The following is a 27,953-nucleotide window of genomic DNA, read 5'->3' as shown; positions in this document are numbered from 1 at the left end:
GAGGGGGGGGAGTTGGAGAAACTGATGAACAATATGAAATACAACTTTGAAAGAAGGAAGAGAGTTTGAAGAAAGTAGAGTAACTATCAACATATCCAAGCAGTGGACCCCACTCCTGGTCCCGTTCAGAAACAGAAGCAACTCTGGAGACCAGAGAGGGACACTGCTCAACTCCACTGAGGATGACCAGAGAAGCACGGACCATCTATGTGAAGGCCTTGACTCTCATGAAGGAAGGTGTAACTTGGGATTCGTTAATATTCACAGGAGGGTCAGGTACTGCTGACCAAGACACTACTCTGGCCTGGTCACTCAACACTCCTTTCAAGGTGGTGATGAAGGTTTAAAAGCCTCCAAAGATACTTAACATTTAGGGGACCTCTTATCTTACTTAGTAGGAACCATTTTCATTCTAAACTTGTCTTTTAATAGATCATGTGAAGACTCTAAACCAGCATTCCCTGCTTTGTCAGCATAAAACAATATGGCTGCCAAGATGGCTGCCTTGTCCAGCCAAGTTTACCTCACTGGAGTTAGAGGAGTTTTGAGGTAGCTGAGTTCCAGGAAATCCATGGCTGCTGCTCGAATCAAACATCTGACAAACAGAAAGAAGGAAAAAGACTAATGAAATGGTTCTGCAATTTTCCTTTGGCATCCACACATCTTCAGTTTAAAGTCTGAAGTTATCTAACATTTTGTGAGCTCTTCATTTCACATCCGGGAGTAACATTCAAATATTAAGCTTTCCCTCTGCAGAGGAATCTGCTTTCTTTCCTCCTGTGGTTTCATACTGACTTTTCTGTGATGTCTCACAGCATTCAAGTCATCTTGAATTTTCTTGACTTTGCTTTTGTAACTAACTATGCATTTCAGAAGATGTGGAACAGAGTTGGCAAAGCTGCAAAAGTCAATCTTATAACTGTTTTTATGTTCTTAGAATAAATATTGGAAGACAATATGCTAATAGAGTTTGTTTGAAGCCAAAAAGACTAGAAATCACTTCTTACTCTTGTAAATTTTATCTTCTAAGTTTTGTAAAATGCTAACATCAAATAAAATATTCAACTAGGAATAACTAATATATCAACTTTATTCAGCTATGTACGTATTAACATCATATCTTTTTTAAAACAAAGAATGTTCAACCAAATGCTTTTGTTTATCAAGAAATCTTTTGTTGAGAACACTTAGCAGCTATGACGAGGCAGGCAGGAAGACTCATTTAATTAACTAAATGGTACTTCTAAAAATAAGCAAGTTACCCAGTTATTGATCATGCTTTAATTACATGAGGCTATCTTGATTAATATCAAATTGATACTGACATTATATACAGAACATAACCGTGAAGGTTCCATTCAGAAAACATAGGCCCAATATTAGCCAGTGGATTATAGCTCACCACTACCTATACCAAACAAATAATTATTGCTTGTAACTAAACAAAAACACAAGCAGAACTTTAAGTCTTTCATTTCTTTTGCATTTACTTATTGTGTGTGTTGTGGGCTTATGCCACAGCGAAGGCATAGAAGCTGGAGGACAACCTGTGCAGTCAGTGCTCTCCTTCTACCATACGGTTCCTGGGGAAGCAATCACATCACCAGGCTTGACAGTGAGACTTTACCTACGGGGCCATCTCACCAGCCCTGTGACTAGGTGATTCTTCTTATATATGAGTATTTAAGAAATCAGGGATCCCATAAAAGAACTCACATGCATTTTGCTGTCTTTCCACCAACCCATCCACTCCTCCTCACCCAACCCTTTACGGTTTCAGGATTTTAAAACATTGAAATTATTTTAAAGTCTTTAGTCACACTATTCCTAAGTGTTGTTCACAGTTAAAGAGACACAAATTAGGAAATAAACTTCTATGAACTGTGACCATCTCTTTAAAATAACAAGCAAAATCATTTCCAGAACATGGGCAGCTCACTGAAAATCATTGCAAATTTTTTCCCTGTCAGTTACAGGATAAGATCATCTTATAGCTTTTTCTTTCCACTGTACTTGAAAAAAAATAATCCTACAACCTGTCAACCAGGAGAAAAATATCAATTAACACATGTTGCATTATGGGTGTTTGGAATCACTTTGGATAGGCACATTCAACATGCTCTCAAAACAGTTTGCTGAACTTAGGGTCATATTTTAGCAATAAGTATTGGAGTTGTTCTTTCTTTGCTATAATACTAAGAACAGGGGCTGGAAAGATGACTTGGTGGTTAAGAACACTGACTGCTCTTTCAGATGACCTGGGTTCAATTCCCAGCATCCACATGGCAGCTCACAACTGTTGTAACTACAGTTCCAGGGGATCTAACACACTCGCGCAGATATGAATGTGGATAAAACACCAATGCACATAAAATGGAATCTTTAAAACAAACACCAAGAGCAAACACTCCGTACTGCATGCAGCTCCTATGGTCCATTCTTTCAGGGATTTGGACACTACGGACAAGCCCAAGCACCACCCCTGCTCTATGGCCCTGGTGTACAGAGTAGCTAACTGGCTGAGCCTTTCAGAGCACCAGATTTTCCCTCTGTAGCACAGACTGACAAAATGCAATTGTCAGGGTGAAAGACTTGAGGGAGCACAGATTCTAGCATGACCATAGAATCCAGCACCATCAGTAAGATCTAGGACTAGCAATAGAACCTAGCACCATCAACCAATACTGTCTAGGACTAGCAGGAGAATCGGTGCTATCAATAGAATCTAGAACAATCATCAATATAGAATCTAGCTGCATTTCCGTTGGACTAGCATTACTTTTCTGCATTCATTTTTCATATAAATTGATATAAGGCAACAAAAAGTATAGATTGTTTTTCTAATTATTAGCCTCCCCCCACATACATACATATATACATACATACATACCTTTTCTTCTAGCAGGGGTCTACACATGCTAGGCAAACTCTTGACACTCAAGCCTCATGATCTGCTTCTCTTTCTTCTTTTGGAGTCAGGGTTTCTAGTCCATGCTGACCTCAAGCTCACTGACCATGCCTTTGAACTCCTGATACTCCTTCCTCAATTTACCAAGCACTGTGGTACACCTGTGCACAAATGTTCCTGGGTGTGCAGTGATGAAGACCAAATATGGAGCTTCAGGCATGCTAAGCAAGCACTCCACCAACTGGGCCACATCCCCAGACCTATTCTAAGAATTCTCGTTCCTGTGTTCCTAAGACTGCACTGGCAGGCCTGCCTTTGAGGGTACGCTAAAGCAGACAACGTCGCTTGTATAATTTACATGGGTACACGTCCCTGGTGAACCTAGATTCCTTTGAATCAACACTGAATTCACCTTCACCAGAAGATAAACACTTCTGACTTGCAGCGGTCTCCAGATGTAGGTGTCAAGAATCTCACCCAGCCTCCTGTTCCTCCCATGTCGAGAACTCACCTGAGTTATGGAAGCTCTCTTCTCCTTCCCTTTTCTTGCCAGGGTGTCCAGCCCTTTCAAGGAAGAAAATATGCCTTTCTTGTTTTTTCCTCTCTGGGAAAGGGAGAGTGTCCTCTTCCTGAGAGTGGAGCCATCTCTAGAACACACCTGATGGAAAACACAGTTGCAAACCATCTTAAAGCCAAGCACAGTGTCTTTGTGTGGAGACGTCAGTCTCGCCTGTGCTCTGTCAGTGACTGTGTCTGATGCATAGCTCATACACAGAAGCACAGCCTTCACACAGATGCCTCTTACCTAGACAGCACAAGCCAAATTCCAGCATCCAGAGGGCTTCACAGTGGGCAAGCAGGTCAGCGAGACCACTCTGAGCCCCACAAACTGAGCCAGTTCAATGGAGAAGCCAGATGTAATTTCAGACTCTACCCATGGGGCTCCCAGCCTCAGGCCAAACAATCATGATGTGTTGTATTTGTGTGTGTATTCACACATCTGTAGGTGCATGTAGACACCAATGGTCAGCTCTCTGTCATTCCTGAGGTGTCATCTACCTCATTTATTCTTTTAAGTTTTCTCCTTTTCATGTGTATGTGGTGTTATGTGCCTGTGTGTGTGTGTGTGTGTGTGTGTGTGTGTGTGTGTAAGTGCATGTGGGGAGGTCTGAGGTTGACATCAGGAATCATCCCCAAGCCCTCTTCCTGCTATTTGAGACAGGGAATATCAGTCAAACTCAGAGTTCATCGATTCTACTAGCTGACTAGTCAACTTGCTCAGCTCCAGGAATCCTGTCTCCAGGCGGTTGTCATGGCCACGGAGCATTTACAGGGATACAAATCAGAAAATCAGAAGTCTTTTCATCTTGCTTTAATCATTAAGCCATTACCCAAGCCCTACATCTTTTTTTTTTCCTTTTCTTTCTTTCTTTTTTTTTCCCCCCTCTGTTTTTGGAGTTTGGTTCTGTGGGCCTGAAGCTCTCCAAGTCTAGGTTCTAGGGATAAAGCTCAGTCTTCACACTTGCAAGGAAACGAGTTTACTCACTGAGTTGTCATCCCAGCCCCAGGTTGGGCAACATTTAATCCATATTTTTCTTTTTCTTCACCCAGTAGGACCATTCCTTGGAGGTCCTACCTTCCCAAGAGTATGAGGAAGGATAGAGACCAGTAGGTTAAGAATATGGAGTAACTTCCAACTAGACTCCTAGAAACCTGAGGAACAGTCAACCACAGTCTCCCATGCTGATGCCTGGTACCTCGCCTCTGTGACCCGTGACAGTTACTAGGCTAACTTCCAGCAGAAGCTGGAAGCTAGCAACCAGTTAGGGAAAAGCAAGTCTCTACCCAAGCCACTGACCCCGCCTTCCCCAGGAACTTACCAGAGCATGGAAAGACGAAACAGACAGGACGCCCAACCTGCCAAGAGCCAGCTTGGATGGGCGGCTGGTGGCAGCAAGGAGACTCTTGGGGTTCGGCAGCTCCCCACCTTGTAAGCTTGCCAAATAGCACCGCATACGGAACAGGTCCATGTGGAATTTTTCCAGGTTCTGCTCCCATTGCTGGATCTTAAACAGCAAGAAGAAAGATGACTTGGACCTAAGTCACAGGTCTGTGTTGCTCAAACTGCAAGTGAGCAGCTTCAACTTCCACAGCCCCCAGGGAAAATTACTATCAGCTGGACTGGTGTGGTTTCAATCTGCTTCCCCTGTTCCCCATACCTCACACCCTCCTACAGACCCCCCCCCACACACACATACACACCACATGGATGAACTTTATCAGCACAGCAAGAATCAAAGGCAGCAAGGGTGTGCCAATATAGTGGCATGCCAAAGTGTATGACGGGTACAGAACAACACTAAACCATGCCGATTCGGCGTGGGATGCAGAGTGAAACACGGGCCTCTCCTATTTCATCACCCCCCACTTACACCCCCAGGACCTCTGCTGCCGCAGTTCTCAGGCTAGGGCTCATGACACCACTGGGAGTCGCACATCAGATTATTCTGCACATCCGATATGACATTATGATTCATAACAGTAGCAAAGTCACAGTTATAAAGTAGCAAGGAAATATTTTTTATGGCTGGGGGTCATCACAGCATGAGGAACTGTATTAAAGGGGCACAGTACCGGGGAGGTTAGACCCACTGCTCTGCTGGATGAGCTGTAGACAGACACACACAGCATGCATGCAGTGACCTGAAGCTCCAGTCTAACCGGAAACAACGACAAGCAAATGCACTTCGGGGACAGGACAGTTAGCGCTCACTGCTGTGCAGTGTCTAGGGCCATACACCACCTGCACATCTGGAAAACTTAAAGCAGCTATAGATATTTACACAACAGACATTGCCACGTATTTCTTCCAAACAAGGAGTCACAGGCTGGCAAAGAAACGCCATCAAATGGCACTTGTTCATGGATCTCACTCCGGTCTTTGCAGTGTGTAAACGGTGACCTCCATTTGCACGCAGATCGACAGACACGGGTGACTTGCTAACACAAGACTCAGAGCAGGGCTGAAGCTGGCTTTCCACAGGCCCTGGTACCATCTCCACATAGCTACAACAGCCACCGGGCACCGGATTCTGTCAAGGGTGAGCGAGTTCCTCAGAACCAATGCCATCTCAATCTCCCTGTTAGTCACTCATTCTGGATAACTGGCCATTAGAAAGATTCCCAACACTGGATACTGCCCATTGGATACTGTCCACTGGATACTGCCCACTGGATACTGCCCACTGGATACTGTCCACTGGATACTGTCCACTGGATACTGCCCACTGGATACTGTCCACTGGATACTGCCCACTGGATACTGCCCACTGGATACTGTCCACTGGATACTGCCCCCCATCAGTCTCCAGAAATTAAAACTTTGTGGAGTATTTCCTGTCAGTCAGTGGTTCTCAACCTTCCTAGTGCTGTACCCTCTTAACACAGTTCCTCATGTCGTAGTAACCCCCCAACCATAAAATTAATTTGGTTGCCACTTCACAACTGTAATTGTGCTATTGTTATGAATCATAATGCAAATATCTGTGTTTTCCAATGGTCTTAGGTGACCCCCCCATATACATAAAGGGTCATGACCCACAGGCTGAGAACCTCTGCTCTAAGGTCTCTTCATCCATGTCTTCTAAGTTCAACATGTGACTTTCTAAATGAAACCAATGCACTGAGAACTCTGGGGGTATTGCTCAGTCAGCAGGGTGCACGCTCTCTGGCTGATGCAAAGCCCTGGGCTGGATCACAAGTTGGGCATCATGGTACACAACAGTGAGCCCAGCATGTGGAAGGTATAACAGGGATCGGGTGTTTAAGGTCATGTCCTCCCCAGGCCAGAGGAAAACGGTTTTTAAGTTATCCGGACATGAAAGCTAAAAGCCTACTCTACAAACTGAGTGCTCCTTGGTGGCACATGCAACAAAACACAGCAATGACATGGACGGCACAAGAGACGGGCGAGCCACTTTAATGAAGCTATTCATTACCCTTTATTAGAAAAGGGATAGAGTGTGTAAGTGTGTGTATTGTGTGTGTGTGTGTATGGTATGTAAACATACGTGAGCTCTATGCTACATGTGTGGGGATCAGAGACCACTTTGGGAAGCTGGCTCTCTCTTTCCACCTTCACCTGGGTTCCAGACATCCAGCTCAGGTCACTGGGCTAGTGCCATTAAGACATGTCACCAGCTGCATAAAAAGGGAACTTTTTAATGATGAAATCCCACAGGGAAACCCTAGATCTAAGCATTGACTCAACTCCAATGGCAAGCTTCCTCTTTCCTGCTAGACAGTTGTGTTCAGTGAATGAGTTCAGAGGTGCTCTGGACAGCTGTAAAGCGGGGGAGGAGGAGGCGGAGCTAGCAATAAAAATAATGAGGAGGCAAAGGGGCACATGGTACATTTAAAGGAAGATGGCAGCACCCTGCGGGACCCAAGCCTTTCGGAAAGTATTTTTTTCCCTTCAGTCACTCAATTGCAACATTTGGCCCAACTGTCCATTACTAGGATTGGGCCTAACAGATAATTTACTCTTTCCGTTTTGGATGGAGGAACTTTAAAACACCCGCACTGAAATCCACGTTCACTAGAGATCCCAACCCACGACAAGGGTCTGCCAAAGCTGACCAGCGGCTACAACAGCGAGCCACGGTTCAGCAGCCAGCTTGGTTTTGTTTCCTTGGAGACAAAAGTCACCCATTTCATCGCCAGTGAATTTTCCTTCAAACCAAACTGGGAAGTCCAGTTACAGGAACCAGGGAACCAAGCTTTCGTCTCTCACTTGCACAAAAAATCGTCTGTCCCACATTTAGCCAGCAAGCAAAGCATTGTGGGCTTCACTGAAGAGCCAGTGAGCAGCAGCTCAGCACCCAAGAGCAGGTTTGGGTTCATCCCTGGCTCTGCCAGCTACCAGCTGTGCACCATCAGAAACCCCACTCACCTAAGGGCCTGTTCTCCCATCCGACAAATGGATGCAGTCTACCTACCCATCTCTACTGGGTAGAGAGATCAGAAAATCAAATATCCCATCACTTGAGAAGGAATCTGAATACTATACCAGAGAAGGAACTAGGGGGGGAGGACGGCAGGGGAGGGTACTTGATAGCTGGGGGTAAAGAAGGGAAGAGGATGACTCAGAGAAGAGTTGGGTTTCCTGCAGTGAGGGAGAAAGTCCTCTGGCTCAAGAAAGGGACGAATTTTCACTGGACAGCATCTAGAACTACCTGAAGATAAGCTCTGAACATGGCGTTGAGGGGCTACTCAGATGTGATTATCTGAGGTAGGAAGAGCCATCCTAAATGTGAGAGGCACCATGGGCCCAGCATGGTATTTCATCACAAAAAAAGCAACAAGTAACTAATACAGCACCCAATGTCCATTCCCTCACTAACCTCCGGAAAATAAGCAAATATGTGAGCAATAGGGTCCTTGAGGAGCTGTGTTCTGTGGGAGGGAAAAAAGGAGCCACGAAAGACAACCGGAAAGCAACATGCTGAGCAGGGAGACAGACAGAACCAAGAGCCATGCGACACCCCAGACTGTGTGAGGAGAGTTAGGGCACTCGTGATGGAGGTAGCCCCTCGGCCTTCATGAGAAGTGGGATGGACAAGGTAACCCAGGCGGCAAGGAGAAAGGAGGCAGCATGTTTGTACCATGCCGAGTCCCTCTGCTTGCAAGTCCCCAGAAATAGGACAGGAACAAAGAAATGGTCTAAGAGAAAACAGCTAAGTAGGCTTCTGGATGAAGGCCCGGGTGGAGAGAATTCATATTCTGAGCCATGGGATTGCCAAAGGGCTTTGGAACCAGGAAACCCCATAACCAGATGTGCTGGTTACATGTGAACACTCTTACATGAAAATACATCACACCGCCCAGGGCACCCTTTTCTGTCCCTCTTCTGGTTAACACCTCCTTTCAAGAAGCAATTCAGAAGAGAAAAAAAAAAAGCAATTCAGATGGCCCCTCTTCCAGGAAGTCTCCCAAAAATACATAGGAGGCCAATCCCCCCCCCCCCCCCGTTGCTGTCCCCAGTGCTAGAAGCTATAGCTCTGACTTAGTCATCTTGTATTGAAAACTCCAAACCCAGTTCTGTCAACCTTCCAGGGTGTCCCCTGGCCTACACGCATGCCTAGTCTGCAGTGTGTACTAAATTAAAGCTCCCTGAACTAGGCTACACCTGTTCTGCTGCCCACCAGTCTCCACCACCTCCCTAGTGCCCCCTAAAGAAAGCCCATATCCGTACACAGCACCCCCATCAATAGCCTTGCCCTCAAACTGTTCCCCATTCTCCTCCACAAACGTCACCCCCTCCACATCATGTCACATCTTCAAGGCTCCATCTAAACTGCCCCTCACCAGTTTCCAAATAGACATAGCACAACACATCCTTCATCATCTTCAACCTGTAAGTAAACATGAACGGATGTACAGGGCACACTAAGGCTGGGGCAACGGATACAGCCGCTCTCGTGGGGTTCCTCCAAACACCACAGCACCCCCTTTTCAGCCCACTTCAATGGGCAGAACCCTAGTTCCTGGAAAGGGGACACAATGAGCAGGCTGTGAGGGGGAGGGGAAGCCATCTGGGAGGGTGCCAAGACCGCCTAAAGGTGGTGAGGCCTTTGTCCCGATTTACTTGTCTGAAATAATAAACGGAAAGGAAAATAAAGTACTAACTGGACTTAATTTGCAATGCTTCCTCCCTCAGGACTTCAAAGGCGCGCCCCGTGAGGACACAGAGTGGGGTCTGGCACGCATTGGACACGCTCAAATGAAAGTTGCATCATCTGCCGCATGAAATAGCCCAGAGGCTGGAGGAGCGGACCGTGGCGTGGTTTATTTTAAGCAAAGCGTATGACCTACAAGGCGGCATGAAACAGTCATTGTTGCGGTGACAGAGTCACAGTGTCTTTCTCTCAGGAAAGGGTGTTGACAACCATTTTCTCCACCCACCAACTTCAAAGAGGTCCGGTCCCAGAGACTTTATCTGTGTTGCATGCTGATGTCATCTACACCATAGCATCGGCTCGGTGAGGACACACGGTGGCCAGACCTGAAGTTTCTAGAGTCTCAGGGAGAAAATGTTCTGTGAAAGTGCCCAGCTCAGCTGTGGCTTCTAAGTGAACTGGAGTGCTACATCACAGAGGAAACTTTCAAACAGGGTGGCTTGCAGAACACATTTAAGAGGCGTGGGACTGGGCCTCATTGGTCCAGGCCTGTAGATACAATGGACAATACTTTCCTGGTGGGATAGAGGCTTAAAAGCACCCACCAGCCAAGAAGAGACGGACCTGGAGAAAGTGTATTGAGGTTCACATGTGAATCATTCAGCTAACAGAAGACTAGATACCCCCAGACCAGGGTCTGTGTAAGGGTCAGAGCATGTTTGAGAAAAGAGCAATACATATACACAGTGGGTAGAAGGTGAGCACAAGAACCTGGAAAATCACAGAAACCTTCTGGACTTCAATCCAATAACACCATTGTTTTCTTTAGGTTTTGGGGACTAGCAAATGGAGAGCAAATGGCTCTCTCTACAACTTCCTGACAGCTGCCTCGTGGCTGTAACTCCTGCTAATACCCTTTGGGGAAAGTTGACTAAATTATGGCCTTAAAAAAACCAACATGGTGAGATGACTTTAGGGCAGAATTTCTGAAACTCAACCAAAGATCTTCTCCTGGGGAATTTGCACAGCATTGTGAGGCAGTGGGGGGGGGGGGGGGGGGGGGCAGGGAGAGATTAGTGCTGACAGCAGGGGTGAAGAAAACCAGAGTGAAAAGATGGTATCAGGAAGCTACACTCAAAATGACCAACAGGACTCTGCCAAAGAGTGGGCAATGGGCCTCAAAGGATAGTGCCCTACACTACACAAATGCTCTACACTTAAGCTACAACAGCAGCCTGACTTCCTTTCTCTGTGCCAGGATCTAGATGAGTTGCCCAGGTTGGCTAGTCATTGCTATGTAACCTTGGCTGGCTCAAATTTCTGATCTTCTAGCCTTAGCATCCCAAGTAGCTGGGACTATACCTATGCTAACAGGCTCTGCTGATTCCAGTTTGTAAAATGAGCTCCTCTTTGGACTACCTAACCACTCAATACTCTCAGAGGTGTGTAAAAAGTTATAGAGTAGTTAGCTCTGCCCACCAGAGATCAGAAGTGATGAGACACCATCCATAAATCATTCACAAACTACAAACAATGCAACAAAATATATGGAAAGGACATATGTGGGAGTGGGATGGGGGGGGTGAATTACTTACAGGCAGAGACCACTGACATATTTTTTTTAACTTTACATGTCTGGATGCACTGCCCGCATGTCTACCATCTAAGCACACATGTGTGCAGTGCCCACAGAGGCCAGAAGAGGGTATCAGGTCCCCTAGAACTGGCATCACAGATGTTGTGAGCTGCCATGTGGAATCTGGGCATTAAACCTAGGACACACCCTGCACACCACGGATAACTGGGAAGCTCTTGCAAGCTGAAGCATTAAGGATAACTTCTGGACCAAAGGTATCAACAAACAAAAGAGACAAAGCAGTATTCAAAAGCTGTGTGTGCTCAAGAGGCCTTCCATGAGACAACGAAAAGCAAGAGAAAATGAAAGCAAATTGTTAGGCAAACTCTTCACCTAACAAGAGCCCTAAAATAGTTTAAGCACCCCGTGACACAGTAGATCTAATTATTGACCAGATACACTAAGATACTAAAATTACCTTGACTGGCTTTAAAAGTGATTATCGGGGCACTGTTCTCAGGCACGCGCATATGGTAGAGGTCACTAGGATACACAATTTACTCTCTTGGTTTTGTTTGTTTGAGCCAGGTCTCGCTGTAGCTCAGGCTCACCTGAAACTCACAAGCAACCCTCCTACTTTGGTTAAAAAAAAAAAGTCCCAGTCTAGGATGGAGACTACAGATTGGTATGGTACTGCACACATGAAGAAGCATGAGGGATGTAACTCCACCTCTCCCTGTGAAGTCTTTCTTTTACTTCTTTCCTTTGCTGGAGACTCTGGGCTTTATCCTCTGGAAACACGGTCCCTGTATGCTGGAGCCTGAGAACAAGGGGTTTTGTTGCCCTAGGTTAGGCCTGTCTGCTGGGTGAGCTCTTCCCAGATGAAAGCAGGACACAGACAAGAGAATGAATGCAAGCTGGGCTCCAGGTGGGGAGCCCCTGTCTTCTGGACAAACCCCACATTCTTCCACCCTCTGCTTTCCCCTGGGCTCTGTGAGCAAGAACGGTTCCATTCAGCACTGTAATTCTAAATAATTACTAAAAACTGCATTCTGGCATTTTCTACTTAGAAAACAGAGACTCACAAGCATTTCTATGCCACTTGCTATGAGACCTTTGTACCTTTGTACCCAGACCATGGCCACTTTACTGCCACTGTCTTTCCTTAGTTGCGCTGTCCTCCTAACATTTCCTGAAATTGCTACTTATACTGTGCTTTCTCCCCAACTTAAAACACTGCAGTTCCAGCCCTCAGCGCCAAGAAGGCAGTCAGCTCTCCATCGCTATGATGAAACGCCTGAGAAAATCAACTTAGAGGAGGAAAGACCCCATCGCCTCACAAGTGCTGAGATTTTGGTGTATGGTCCCCTGGCTGTGTTGTGTCTGGACCCGTGGTGAGATAGAACATGCGGGAACTGCTCAGGGCAGAACAAAGCTACTCACCTCATGGTGGCTGGAAAGGGGCCAGAGACAAAATACACCTTTTCAGGGCAGGCCTTCACTTACTACTTCCTCCACCTGGGCCCCAGCTCCTAATGTTTTTACTACTTTTAATACTTCATCCACCCATGACATCATAGTCCTTGTGAGCCAATGACCTACTCAAGGCCCCTCCTGTGAGCACTGCTGAAGGGAGATCACACCTTCAACACATGTGGGAACGTAAGATCTAACGCCCAACAAAAGGATAAAATAAATCCACCCAAATCTTTGAGCCAAACTCCGTATGGCCTGACTTGTGTGTCTCCCCCAGATTTCCACAGCAAAGGTCTCAATTCCCAAGGAGACAGAACTGGGGAGTGGAGCTTTCTGGGAGGTAAGTAGGTCATGTGGAAAAGCACTTGGGAATGAGATCCCTTATGAAGAGGACACAGAGAATTAATTTCTTTGCTCCCTCCATCATATAAGAAGGAAGAAGGATAGCATATCACCTCCACACAGGGAAGCCGGCTCCATCTGACGCAGAATCTGCTCAGGCCCTGACAGAGGACTTTCAGATTCCAGAACCATGAACAATAGCTTCCTATTGTTTATAAACCACTTTGATGATGGACTTTGTTACAGGAAAGACACTGACCTTTGCACCAGACCAGTGGCCATCCCACTGGAGTGCCAAGTATGTATCATGCCAATGTAACACTTCTGTGCTAGGGTGCTCAGAAGCCCCAAGACACCTCTCTGCTACATCTGTCCCAAACCAAGTGAACCCTGACCTCCTCCCAGCCTGGAAAGTCAATGTCTCAAGGCCACCTTCTTCCAGGGAGTCATCTTCACCATTTTCTCAAGTTCCCAGCCCAACTTCAGCCCTGTGATCTCTCAGAGGATTTGAAGACTATGCCAAGTGTCACCCAATTGAGCTCATTCTAGAGTGTTCTTTATTGTCATGTTTACCAGGTTTGCTTTCTAACTAAAGTGATCTTAGCAATAAGATTCACCTTTCATAATTATTTTTTATGCTTTCAAGCCAGGTACATCGCTAATATATATTAATATGTGCAATACATAAGAGAGGGAAGGCCTGAGAAGAGAGGAGATGGACACACATGGGAGCGTGCATAGGTGCCCGTGAGCAGCACACAGTCGGTGGTACCTGGTTCTCGATGGCCTTCCTGTTCTTGGGGTCGCCCACCACAGACAGCTGTAGCTCCGCCATCTTCTTCATCTTACTGTCCATGTCGATCTTCTGAAGCAGGCTTCTGGTCTGGCTCTTGAGCAGTCGCACCGTGTCCTCTTTCCCGTGCTTCTTTGCAAAAAGGGATGCACATGCCGAGTGTATGGCGGTGACCCAGTTTTCCAGATCAGTCTGGCTCGTGGCCTAAACATGGGATGGAGAAACTGTTGGAGATTATTTGAGCACCAAAGTTATCTCCAAAATGGAAGACCAATATTTGATGTGTCAAACCCAAGGGATCTTTTCATACACACACACACACAAAGTTTAGTTTCGCAAACATAAACAATTAACTCAGGTTCAGATTCACAGGCCCTGAAAGAACATCAAGAGTTAAGCAGGAAGGACCATAGAGCCTAGGCTAGTCAGTTCTACCTGCTGGCTTGATACAGTAGAGGATGTCCCAGGAAGACTCCCCATGAGGGACTGTCTAGAGTAGGCTGACCTGTGGCCATGTCTATGGGGGATTTTTTCCACTGCTTTAAATGACATGAAAAGACCACGCTGAAAGTAGAGGGCACCAGTCCCTAGACTTGGGTCTTGAACTATGTAAAAGTAGAGGAAGTGAACTGAGCAGAGAGTGTGTGTGTGTGTGTGTGTGTGTGTGTGTACACATGCATGTGCATCTCTGCCCTTGACTGTGAATATGATATGAGCTGCACTCCCCCCACACATGGTGACTTCCCCACAGCGATAGACTATGACCTATTGTCATGAACTAAACTAAGCCTTTTCTCAGTTGATTTTTCTCAGGATATATCAGCATGGAAATAAAAGGCAGAAACCTATGAATGGTATCAGGAAAACAAGGAACAAAAAAGCAGCTCTCAGTTAGTGACAGAGAACAAGGGTCTGTCTACCCAAGGTGACATCATGTCATATACATTACATTCATGCTAAAAGCAGACCTGTAAGGATTTTTGGTTGTTGTTGGTGGTGGTGGTTGTTTTTCAAAATAGAGTCTCTTTGTGTAGCTCAGGCTGTGCTGGAAAGCACTAAGTAGACTAGGATAATCTTGAAGTCACAGTGACCCTCCTGCCTCAGCTTCCCAAGTACAGATGTGAGTTACACCCTGCCTGGCTTCTGTTAACTCTCATAAACCTACTTGTTCAAAGTCCAAAGTGTCAAGGAGACACTTTGTGTCTCAACAGACACACACAAGTGCTCAACAGACCACAAAGGTGCTCAACACACACACAGATGCTCAACAGACCACACAAGTGCTCAACAGATACACACAGGTTCTCAACAGACACAGGTGCTCAACACATACACACACAGGTGCTCAACAGACACTCACAGGTGCTTAACAGACCACACAGGTGCTTAACAAACCACACACATGTTCAACAGACATACACACAGGTGCTTGACAGACCACACAGGTGCTCAACAGAAACACACAGGTGCTTGACAGACACGCACAGGTGCTCAACAGACACATGGTGCTCAAAAATGGTACCAGAAATCAATCAGTCTGTGGGACTCACCACCATGCTAGGCATTTCTATCAAATTGCTAAAATCCGCAATGGCAGATATCCTGGCAGCTGTAACTTTCACAACACTAGTCTAGGAGGGTCTGGTGTACCTGAGAAGCTGCTTCTTTGATTTTTCCTAGGATACCTGGGAGTGGTTGAAGCTTCTTCCCTGACCACAATCTCCACGCTTTTCTTAAAAGATCTCAGTTCTGGAACTCTCAGCATTGCCCTCCCTAGGTCATGTGTTACACCCAGAGCCCAGATCACAGTATTTTCTTTGTCTTCATGTGATATGGCAGGCAGGAGCCTGGAACTTCACAAGGACCTGACAAATGCTTGCTATAGGAATGGTCAGGTCTTGGCACTGGTAGGGATGAGAAGCCAGTCCCCTGCTCACACCCTCCTCCCAAAGCTAATGGAACATTTACTGGATTCACGTCCAAGTTCCTTTTGAATCCTGTTTGCTCTCATCTTATTCATTCCCACGCCATCATCTCATCCCCATTTGCACAGCAGCAGTACCTGGAAAAGGTAGACATCGCCACAGGAGTTGCTCAGGCAGAACACATGCTCCTTCTTAGGATGCTCTGGGACAGACTGCACGATGCTGTCCTCTGCAAAGAGGGCACACCGTGGGGCGCTATTCTGATCCGTGGAATTTTTCCCGTAAGTCTCATAAAACAGCAGAGTACAGCCTGGGAAAGACAGAAACAGAATGATACCCCTGCCGCAAGGCCAGAGAATGTAGAAAAGGCGTGAGAGGTAAGTGATACCTTCCTAATGCTCCCAGACACCTGCAAAAGAAGCTGCTGGCGTATGAACAAAGCAACCCTGGCATGTGCAGACCAGGATGAAAACCAGATGATGCGCTCAACGTGACATCATGACCAATAACAATGCAGTGTGCCTCTGCCTGTCTCCCCAGGGACTCTCTCCACACAGTTGTCATGCAAGGTTTTCAGAGCGACATACTCCAATCTAGGAATGAGAAACCCGGGATGTGGTCACATATGTGGGTGTTCCAGACCAGGTGACAGTGGAGCGGGGATATGAACTTAGGCCTTCTCACCTCAGCACCCTCCTTCTCACTCACAGGATACCGTGAGTTTGAGTGATCTTGACAACCCTCCAGCCAAGGAAACTCCGTGAACTTCAAGGAAAGCCACTCATTGGAAAAGGCAGATGGTCCCTGGTAAATGTTCTCTCTTCCAACTCTGGCCTTTGTCTACTTAGCACAGCGTACATCAGTGACAGCAGGTCACAGGAAGACAGTTCAGTAATAATCCCTTTCCACAGAAAACCACTTCCAGTTTATCCACATGATCACCTCAAGAATAATTTCCAAATTCTAATTATATATATACACACACATATGTGTGTGTTTTCAAATAAGATTAACCAAAATACATTAGTTCTAACATTATAATTTATAGAACTGAAGCCAAGAAAGTTGATCTTAACACAATGAGTTCCCAGAGGGAAGAAGTGGAGACATGAAGGTTATGTGGGGAAGCCAAGGCTTTGGATTGGATTGAATACCCGCTCCACAGAAGGGACTTCATACCTGCTACTCTAGACCTGTTACATCTCCCTAGGAAAAGGCTGTCACACATGACCAGGCAAAAGGAAGGAGACTGCCACCTCCTTGCAAGAATCTCAAGATCACTAATGATGGAGATGAGGGTGACATGTATTTTTTGAAGACATGCTTACCTTTACTTCCATCTTGTCACCCTGGAAATGCAATCCCCACGACCTACAAATATAACCCTTAAACCTTTCTGCACTTGTAAAACTTCTCAACAAAACTCCATACCTAATCCTGGGTCAGCTAAGGCTGAATTTCCTTATCCCTCCCAACTTTTTCCAGAGCTGATCTTTATTCCATGTTTCCTCTTATGCATGACAGCCTGCTTCCCTGGGACATGAAAACTAGGTCTGTTCTTTGCTTTCCTCAGCCAATCTTGAACCATGAGGACCCTAACGCGTAATGAGAAGTCATGGCACACGCTGTCCCCAGGGAAACTTACTAGAGGAGCTTATAAGGCAATAAAGAGATGAAGCCTACTTACCAAGGTTAGGAGAGGGGTTAGGAAATTCCTAAACAGAGCTCACAGGAAAGCTATGAGGGAGGCACACTAGGTCGCTCACACCTGCTGTGGACATGTGTGATTTGTGCTTGTGCTCTCCTTTCTACGGAAGTAGGGGTGGGAACACCCAATCATGACTTCTGCAATGCCCTATCATGTCTCTCTGTCAATCATAGGAGGCCTTTGCCGAGGCTGAAGCTCCACCTCCTGTCTGCACCTGCCTTACTCCGGGCTGAGCTCACTGAGGCATCTCACCGCCCCACAAGATGGCTTTCTTCCAACCCGTACACTGGCAGCGAGCAAAGCAACCAGGGTTGCTAATTGGCACTGCATGTGAGAGGCGTTCTTCCCTCAACAAGACAAATCCCCATTTCTGTTCTAAGAAAGGACCACGGGGAAGTAGGGAGGAGGGAAGTCACATCGAGAGTATAGCATGGTCTCTCAGCAAATGCTCAGCATGTCCAAGGCCCAAATAAGTGATCAAGGAAACAGCTGTGCAGTGGTAGCAGCAATCAGCATGTCTTAGTCAGCGAAAGGGGAGGATGCAGGCCCAACCTTCTAGAGAATATTTCATCTAGGAAGGGCACGGCTTGGGAGTTCTGAGCATACGCATCCTGGAAAGAACAAGTGAAGTATACGTGACAATAATTTTAGGGTTTTATGTTACTCTAGACATAAGCAAAGTATCAAAGTGTGGCTGAGAAACATACACAGAAAATAATGTTCTTAAAAATGATTGATTATTGGCCTGAATAACATATAAATGGTTAAGTCGATAACTAAATACACTTGTTAAGTCTACAGTGGAGCATGCTAGGAAATGATAGCTCGCAATCTTTCAAGTCAGGGCTGGGAAAGTGGCTCGGTTCATACCATGCTTGCCTTGCAAGTATGAAGCTCTGTGTTTGATCCCCAGAATCCACATGAGAAACAAAAACTCAGGCATAGTGATAGTCTATATAATTCCAGTGCTGGGAAGGTGGAGACGAGTGGATGTTGGGGCTCACTGGCCAGGTGGTTTAGGCGAATTGGAGAATTCTAAGCCGGAATTTGAGAGCCCGTGTCTCAAAATAAGGCGGACAACCCCTGGGAAATGACACCGGACACTCTCCTCCGGCTTCTGCGTGTATGTGCGTGTGCATGTGTCACACAGACACAGAGTATCCTTCATACTTCCTCACATTAATGCTGGCCTGCCAGCACTTCCTGGTGGCGGGTCGGCTGAAGCACAAGCCTGCAGTGAACCACAGCTCACGTACCTTTCAGCGTCACCCAGTACTGCTTCCATTTCCTCCGCGCCACCAGCTCCAGTTTCCTCTCCTTCTGCAAGGTGACAAGGGGTTTGAAGAAGAGCCACCCGGCTTTCCGGACCACTCCCTGCTCCTTCTCAAAGAGCAGATCCAGCTGCTCCAGGGAGCTGAGGGACTCGCTGCTCGTCTCCACGGTTTCCGTGGCCGTGTCCGCGTGCTCCATGTCGGCCCCGCTCATTTCCAGCTCCCGCATGAAGTTCTCGTAAATGTTCTGCTGGAGGGGATCGCTGCCGATCACGTGAGTGGATTCGCTTCTCTGAGGCAGGGTTTGAACGGAGCCCCCTGACCACAGTAAGGCAGTTGCTTGCGTGGATGCCTGCACGTCTGCGTTCAGTCCGTCTGAGCGACTACCGAAGTATTCGCTGCCTTCCTTGGACCGCGGTTCCTAAACACAACACAGATTACCGGCTGGTCATCACCACAAGCTATGGTAGCCACAGCAGCTGCCCCTCTATACAGCGTCGGTGTGAGGTGGCTACATACAACAATGGTGATGCAAAGAGCCTTGAAACAAAACACAACTCGAATCATCACATCTCCAAATCAGAAAGAATTTTAGAAATAGCACCACCCAATCTCACGTACACCAGGAGAGTCAACTTTAAAGAGGTGAACAAGAAGCCATGGGCTCTCTGAACCTGGCCTGAGTTCAATACCAAATCAATCAGACAGCGTATCTATTAGACAGCATATTTAAAACATACTAGTAAAGAGTTCTAGACTGATATTATTTTTGTTTGTTTGTTTTTCAAGACAGGGTTTCTCTGTGTAGCTTTGGAGTATATCCTGGAACTAGCTCTTGTAGTCCAAGCTGGCCTCAAACTCCCAAAGATCTGCCTGCCTCTGCCTCCTGAGTGCTGGGATTAAAGGCGTGTGCCACCACCGCCCACCAAGAATGATATTCTTTGCTAACTATGATTCAGTATCTTCTAGGAAAGGATCCATGTTCTTATCATCCATTTTTCTCCTAAATCATGTGAAACCATTGATTTAGAAAATAACCACGGGGGCGGGCGGGGCTAGGAGCTGGCACTATTAGATTTGAGCCACACGCAATTCTTCTTCTGTCTGTTGCAAATGAAGTCTTCTGACCAACTAACCAGGCTTAGACTCCTATATATGATAACCTCTACCATCCTATTTCCCCTTCATACAGTAAAACTCAAGCTGCAAGGATTCATAATCCACTAGGAGTACTGCCTAGGAACTGGAGGTTTTTTTTTTTTATTTTTTTTTCAAGAATGGCATGTTTATTTAATTCGGGAATTTATCTTAAGAAAAAAGAAGTGAACTCCTTGGTCCAACTCCTTTTATCTGAGTACCCATTTTACTTTAGGTACCAGAGGATGCCTCAGATGTGACTCTTGACTTTAATATTGGTTCCAATACAAACTCAAACACAAGCCACTCTGAATAGAAAGTCCCACAATTACTTAAAAACTGCCGCCTCCTGCTAAAGCTGGGGACATGGAACACATAGCCAGCCAGTCACCGAGTCAGACTACAAACATAAGACATCCATTCCGATGCTTTCATGGAAAGCAACTGACAGATGGAGCATTCATTGCTAAATGGGAGAAAACAAGCTGTCAATGGTAGCTTCCACCTGTAACCCAGCATACTGGGAAGCTGAAGCAGGAGGACTGCCACGAGTTCACACCAACAGAGACTATCTAGTGAGTTCCAGGGCAGCTTGGGCTAGAGAGCAAGATCCTACCTCAAAAGTAAATAAGTCAATATAATAAATAAGATAGCAGTGAGTTCACTCCAAGTTCAAAAAGCACTGACATCCCAAATACCCAGCTCAGATTAATATAGCAGCAAGGTAAAGGTTAAGAACAGTCCAGAAGGGCTGGACAGATGGCTCAGAGGTTAAGAGCATTGACTGGTTTGTACAGAGATCCTGAGTTCAATTCTCAGCAAACACATGATGGCTCATAAACATCTATAATGAGATCTGATGCCCTCTTCTGGCCTGCAGGCAAACAAGCAGATAGAACACTATATATAAAAGAAAGAGGGAGGGAGGGAAGAGAGGAAGGGAAGGAAGGATGGAAGGAAGGAATAAAGGAAGAGAGAGAGAAAGAAGGAAAGAAAGGACAGTTGAGTAGGGCTGGAGACATGGCTCGGTCATTAAAGGCTAGGAGTCAAACATAACCAGTCAACTACTCAGCTGTTGGTGAGCTTCTCACACTATTTCCTTTTTGTCAAAATCAAAGTGAGAAGAAACTGGATCAGGAGCCATTGAGTCGGGTCCCTGTTTTGAATACTGCACCTTGTGGAGATGTTTTCTCTTTCTCTCTTCCTTCCTTCCGTCCTTCCTTTCTTTTTTTTCTTCTTTTTTTGGGTTTTTTTTTTTTGATGCTTTCTTTTGGAAATTTCATCTAAAAACCAATCGGATCACACTCACTGGGTGTCTTTTATAGGAAAGCCACCACTGGGCAACAGAGGAGGGTTTTCCAAGGCCCAGGTGCTAAAAACAGAGCCCAGAACACAAACAGCTCTTACTAATCACACTAGCATCTCCCAGTGTGTTTACACCATGTCCTGTGGTCGTTCTTATTTATACACCGACACCTCTGCTTCAAGGAGCAAATCAAACAGCTGCTATGAGTCACTCGGGAAATTAAAAATACTTGGAGATTCTGTATTATCTTAACTGTCGCTTTGCAGAGACTTTTCTTAAACTCCTAGGTCATGAAGGAAGGCTGCATTTTTAGCTGCACTAATGTCACAGCAGCCAAGACTCCCTAACTCACAGCCCCTAGCCACGGGGAGAATCTCTCTCCTTGCGAGAGACTTAGCCGTGTTTCTAAAGCAGCAAATCTCTGGCAGAGAGAGAGCCGCACCCAAGTTGCATATGACCAATTAACACTGTTGTCGTTGATTGCTGTGGGACAATGGTTTTACCCTGTAAACATTTGTTTCTTGTACTTGTTTAATGAAATGCTGATTGGCTGATAGCCAGGCAGGAAGTAGAGGCGGGGCAATGAGAGCAGGAGAATTCTGAGAAGAGGATTCTGCAGTCTGCAGACATGATCCAGACACAGAGCAAGCAAGATGTGACTGCCTCGCCAAGAAGGGTGCCAAGCCATGTGGCTAACATAGACAAGAATAATGAGCTAATATAAGTTATAAAAGTTGATGGGAAGCCTGAGCTAGTGGGCTAGTTAGTTTGTGATTGGTGTAGACCTCTGTGTGATTCTTTGAGACTTAACGGCTGCAGGACCAGGCAGAACAGAAACCTCAGTCAACACCTGATGACCAGGGCACTAACAACTGCAAGAAGAGGGGATAGAAGTAACATCACTCCACAGGGAAGCAAACACTGCATGATCCATCTCACTTATGTGAGAATCCAAACTAGGTGGACATGGAGGTCAGGCTAAGAAAGAGGCTGCACAGATATAAAACTTTGGTTACACCAGCCAAGAAAGTTCTAGAGATCCACTATACTGCATTCTGACGGAAGCTGGAGGGTCCTTTGCACATATGAAATATGCCAAGGCAGTAGATTATTTAGAGTCTCACAATAAAATAAAGCCCACTCGATAACTGTGTTTAGTGGTGACTGTGTCAACTAGCTTGGTGATGGTGATCATTCCCATTGTATATGAATGTCAAGGTATCAGCTTATACATGCTAAATATATTCAATTTCTGCTTATTAACTATATCCTAGTAAAGCTGAAAAAGCAAAAGATGATGCCTTAGAGGAAACCCCATTTCTAGCCTCATATGCAAAGAAAAGGACTGATTCCTTGTCTACACACCTTACCTCCAGCCAGGAAAGACTGCTGGCCTCTGAGCCAATGTCACCTCAGAATAGAAGTGAGAGTTGACTATTAGAGGGGGCCAGAAACCAGGTCTCAGTGTCCTAAATTCTCCCTGTGACAGGCCACTCCCCAAGGTACATGGTAGAATTGTTTCCACACCCCTCCATGAAGTCAGGCCTGGCCTTATCATTCGCTGTGCTGCTCAGGGAATGTAAGCAGAAGATAACATGTCAGTTCTGAGAGAAAGCTTTTAAAGTGAAGACACAACTTTCTCTGCTGCAGTAGCTTACACGCTCTTCACGACGGCTGTTCTGTCAGCCTAGGGTCTCAGAGAGTAGCACAGACCCACGTTACCTGTGGACCATAATGAACAATTTATCCTGAACAGGGAAACAAGCCTTCGTCATCCCAAGTCACAGAGATGGGGGTAGGGGCACTGTTGACTCAACAAAGCCTATCCTGTCCAGACTGAAAGAACAAAATGCTTAGCCAAGACAGGATGAGGGTCTTTGTCAGCTGAAATTGATAGGAGCTATTTACCAAGCGCTCTCCGGTGCATGCTTCTCTATCTCCTAGCATGGCATTCTTTTTCAGCTGTCTGGTTTTCAGGCTCACACGCATAAGGATAGACTCAAAGGTCTGAATTGAAAGAGCTGTTCTTTTTATGTCATCTTTTAAATCAAAACAAATGCCTGTCCATCAAGCCCAGCTTTCTGAATCATCGCTCTGCTGGCATACAGAAGTTTTTTGTGGGTGAGAGAAAGTAGCTATCGCTTCAACGCCTTGCTAAAGCGAATCTTCACAAACGCCTCCTGTGTGTGTGGATTGCCTTTTTTCTGTGTGAGCTACTAGAAGCTGAGCCTAGGGCTTCGGGAATCTTCCATGTGTACTTCTATAGAACTATGTCCCAAGACATTTTTTTTTTTTTTTTTTTTTTTGGTTTTTCGAGACAGAGTTTCTCTGTGGCTTTGGAGCCTGTCCTGGAACTAGCTCTGTAGACCAGGCTGGTCTCGAACTCACAGAGATCCGCCTGCCTCTGCCTCCCAAGTGCTTATTTTTATTTTTTTAACTTTGAGACAGGGTCTCATTGAGTTGCCCAAGGCTTTGAGACAGGGTCTCATTAAGTGGCCTAGGCTATCTTTGAACTCACTCTGTAGCCCAGAAAAAACTTGATCTCCCTGCCTCAGCTTCCCAAGTAGTTGGCATAACAATCCCCAACCAACACACGTAGCTGGATTACATCTTTAAGAACTTTTAGGACTGGAAATTATTTACCAAAAAAAGTCAATCTTGTTCATATCTATAATCAATCATTAGGGAATACAGAGACAAAACTTTCAAAAGCTGTCCTATTGGGTCACTTAAAAACAAAGAGGGAGCCAGGCGGTGGTGGCGCACGCCTTTAATCCCAGCACTCAGGAGGCAGAGGCAGGCAGATCTCTGTGAGTTCAAGGCCAGCCTGGTGTATAAGAGCTAGTTCCAGGACAGGAACCAAAAAGCTATGGAGAAACCCTGACTCGAAAATCAAAAAAAAAAAAAAAAAAAACCCAAAGAGGGACTAAATCTTTCATCTTATTCATCAATAATTAACAGTATCAACAACTTCTTGGCATTTGTCTGAGGTGTTACAGATGTGGCCACCAACAAGCTTCCCCACTACCTGACCAGGAAGACAGCAAACTCCTTGATCCCTCAGTTTCCTCATCTCTAAGATATGGAGGTCCTTTCTAGCATTACATTTCTTTTTTTAACATTCTAGTTATTTTGCTCATAAGCCCACATGGCACACAATACATCAGAGGGAAATCTGTACATGGTACAGAAACGAAGGAGGCCCAGTGGCCCTGTGAAGGCTGGGCAGTCAGTGACTGCATGTGGCCGGAAGTGATCCACACACCATGGGAACGGACATGGTTTGAACTGCTGGGAAAGGACCTGAATGTGATCGGGATTACTGTATGTCACAAACACAGGTGACAAATATGCTCCGGACAAACAAAAAATGGTATTCCATGACAATACTGCATGAGGGGACCTGGTGAGAGCTGCTGGACACAGCCAGCTCTGTAACACTGGGATACAAAGATGTAAGCTACTACAGCATGCTATACTCAAGCGCTGTGAGATGCTTGGGAAACAAGAGCCAGGAGGCAAAGGCCTGAAGGATCTGTTTGGTGATTTGGCCTAAGAGGTAATAATAACTCAAGAGCAAGAAAATTACTAAACTGAGCTGGGAAGTGGTGGTGCCCGCCTTTAATCCCAGCACTCCAGAGGCAGAGGCAGGCGGATCTCTGTGAGTTCAAGGCCAGCCTGGTCTACAAGAGCTAATTCCAGAAAGATTCTAAAACTACAGTGAAACCCTATCTCAATAAATAAATAAAAAGAAAAGAAAAAGAAAATTACTAAACTGAGGGATAAGAAAGAGGTCCTGGAAATAGGATGGTGGCCACCTGATCTCCATCTCCCTTGGGAGAGAGGGTGGTGATGGCAGACACCATACCCAAGAAGGAAGTAACTAATGGTGAACTTTATAAATAGGGTAATGTTTTTCCAGGAGAGGTTATCTTGTTACCAGCTATTAACATCCCATGATTTTTTTTATATAGTCACATGAATGTATGTATCTAGCAGGGTTAAGACAACATTCCCCTATAAACCGACTGCCCTAATCAGACTCCTTTTGACTTTATAACCTCACTAAGTAAATAAGCTGAAATAGACCAAAGGGCTGTGGATTTGGCTCAGTGGTAATAGCATGTGCCCAGTATGTTCAAGGCAATGGGCTCCATCTCTAGCACCATATACATGCCCATTCTCCATGGTTTATGATTGGTTACTAAGCAACTCAAATATAAATTAATATCAAGTTGAGAAGCCCTCCCTATCTGAACTTAGTGCCTATCTCCTTGTCATTTCTATTTGGACTTGATGACTGAAAGACCTTAGATTACCAGTCACTTGGACCTTCACCCAGGTCTATGCCTTCCAAGAATAGTTGGACCAGCTTCAGAACCAGGCCTGTGGGCTTGCACACAGCGCCAAAGCAATTGAGTACAGGATCCGGGTGCTATGGTTGAGGGCTATGCCGTCTTTTCCCACCTTGGAGCCTAAGCCTAAGTCTTAGGAGACAGTAACAGGGGCCTTTAGTGGGGGTTAGGTTTAGATGAGAGCCAGGGGCTAGAGTTCTGAAGATATAGGTATCCTTGTAAGAAAAGAAAGAGACTAGGGTCCCCCTCTCCCTTCCCTGCTGTGTAAGGTCAGAACCTTCAGCAGCCGGGAATGGACCCTACCCAGCATCTCACCACAGTGACTCGCGACTTTCCAAACTCCAGAACCATGAAATTATCAGTCTATCCTTCAGCTACCCACTCAGTAGTGGTATCCTGCCCCATGCCTTGACGCTATGAATCAAAGTGCGTGTCTGAAGCGAATGAGAAAGTAAACCCCCATCAGAAACGGAGCCACGCTGGGTCCAGCTAAACCCTTCCCTTCACCGGCTCACCTAACATCGTCACAGATTACCATCACTACCCAGACGGGGAAACTCTAGGACCCTTCCGCCCGGACCCCAGCGTGTTCTCACCTGCAGTTTCCTCTTCTTCCTAGAGAGGCTTCCTGTCCAGTCGCTGATGCGACGCATTCTGGCTTTGAGGGTGTCTTTCTTTGCGGCGTCCTCAGTTAAGGCTTTGGACTTGCGACAGGGGAGTGTAAAGGAACTGTAGTGCATGGGATCCCTGTGATCCACCCTGGAGGGCACGTCCATGTCAGATGCAAATGAGACGCGGTTGCCCAGGCTGACTTGGGAGCCGATATACTCATCAGAAGAACGGCAGGTCCCAGAGGGAGAGCTGCATCCCAGGCTGCCATCTTTGTATAGTTCCCGGAGGGAGGAGAGAGAAGAGCTTTGGTTGAAAGGCTTTTTGGTGTCGCTGGGTGGGAAGCTGGTAGGGAGGCTGGGGTCCGGGGTGCTAGGAGCCAGGAAGGAGCCCTCTACCTCACTCATCTCTCCAGCATTGCCCCATGGGGAGTCATACCAAGATGACTCCGAACTCAGCGAGCTGCCTTTGCTGGAGCGCAGGTGACAGTCAGTGGGAGAGGGGCGCTGGCTGGCTGGGGAGTCTGCACCCGAATCCCGCCTAGCTTCTGGCACCAGGCAGGTTTCCGATGCCAACGTAGGGGAATATCTCAGCAGCTGCACAGGTCCGCTGGGGTCCTCTGAGGGCCCTTTGTGGGGGTTGCCACCGTTATGGAACTCAACCCTTAAACACCCATCTAACTTCCCCAGTGTCTTGATGAGCACCCTGGGGCTCCTGCGGTCCTCGCCTGGTGGGGTGGACCCCGCGATGCTCTCATTTCTCCTGTAGCAGGTGAGGAGGTGTCCATTGCAGTCCCTGGGGGTCACGTGGCTCTCCCCTGACTCGTGGCCAACATAGTGGAAGCCATTCTCGGGCACGAAAGCACCATGGCTGCCCTGGAAGTCATTTCCTGGGGCATTCGCTCTGTGCTTAGAATAGGCAGTGCCCTTTGAGACTTTGCACGTGGGCCCACTGAGTCTGGTGCCGTAAGGCTGGTGAGTCTTAAAATGAGAAAGGCAGCTTCGGGCTAGGGACCTGGACTTGTAGCCGGCTCCACTGCTTCCGTGAGTCCATCCGTGCAAAGACTTCTCATCTTTTGCATGAATGCTGCGTATTTTCAGGGAGCAAGGCTTTTGCTTAGCACCGGTGACAGTATTGCTATGATTCTTGGATCCTTGGAAGGTATACTGACTCTCAGAGTTCCCCATTTTAACCTAAAGAACCGGAGAACAGTTCTATCAGTATGAGTCATGATCTAAATTACACTGCAGTAAAACAGGGTTTTCTAAATACAATAATAATAATAAACAATAGTTAATAATATTAAACAAGGGGACTGGAGGGTACAGGACATTTCTTTCCATGCCTGACCAGAGTCAAAGGCGCAGAGACAAGAGTCATTTGAGAACTGGTTCCCCAGTTGCAAAAGGCCACACTGGTCACATGGACTATTGCATTGTAAGTATTTAAATACAGTTTAGAGCGTGGGCACCAGAAAAAGGTTCTGGTCTCTTTAAATCCCCTTAAAACCCACGTGTTAGGGATTTTAAGTGCACTATCAGTGGTGCGTTGTCAAAACTGAACAGGCATCAAAGTATCCACTAAAAGTAGAGCCCTTGGACCCAATGTTGGCTAATGATCTTTGAAGTAAAAATGAAACAGAGTCTAGACGCATGGGCATACAATCAGAGAGGTATCAGGGAAATTACATTTTCATTACAGAGGAATCATTGTTGAGGCCAACAGCTCATATAATATTGGGGATTACAAAAAACTCAGGTCTTTGAGTGCAATCTTTGCACTGACAACGTACCCTAACATGTACCACCCCGTGTACTTTTTCTCTCAGATTACACATACAGCGCTTGACAATGGAAATGCCATGGAAACC

General features: G+C 46.2%; 1 protein-coding gene across 5 annotated transcripts in view; it reads right to left on the bottom strand.

Annotated features, from left to right (window-relative positions):
- The window catches only part of Tiam2 (TIAM Rac1 associated GEF 2), a 234,998-nt gene that overhangs the window by 80,587 nt on the left and 126,458 nt on the right, over nucleotides 1–27,953 (bottom strand). For all 5 annotated transcript variants that reach the window (XM_050135807.1, XM_050135806.1, XM_050135809.1 and 2 more), the window contains 7 exons: nucleotides 26,071–27,276; nucleotides 18,662–19,097; nucleotides 15,835–16,007; nucleotides 13,752–13,976; nucleotides 4,789–4,974; nucleotides 3,420–3,566; nucleotides 524–595 (listed from right to left, as the gene is read on the bottom strand). In XM_050135807.1, the coding sequence (XP_049991764.1) occupies nucleotides 524–595; nucleotides 3,420–3,566; nucleotides 4,789–4,974; nucleotides 13,752–13,976; nucleotides 15,835–16,007; nucleotides 18,662–19,097; nucleotides 26,071–27,270 (2,439 nt within the window). In that variant the 5' untranslated portion in view covers nucleotides 27,271–27,276. The remainder of the gene's footprint in view (nucleotides 1–523; nucleotides 596–3,419; nucleotides 3,567–4,788; nucleotides 4,975–13,751; nucleotides 13,977–15,834; nucleotides 16,008–18,661; nucleotides 19,098–26,070; nucleotides 27,277–27,953) is intronic.

The sequence above is a fragment of the Alexandromys fortis genome, unplaced genomic scaffold (genome assembly GCF_014885135.2).
Source record: "Alexandromys fortis isolate MF-2015 unplaced genomic scaffold, M_Fortis_MF-2015_v1.1 scaffold_23, whole genome shotgun sequence".
Taxonomy (NCBI): Eukaryota; Metazoa; Chordata; class Mammalia; order Rodentia; family Cricetidae; genus Alexandromys; species Alexandromys fortis.
Note: the sequence above shows the minus strand (reverse complement) of the source record. Positions and strands in the feature narration are given on the sequence as shown.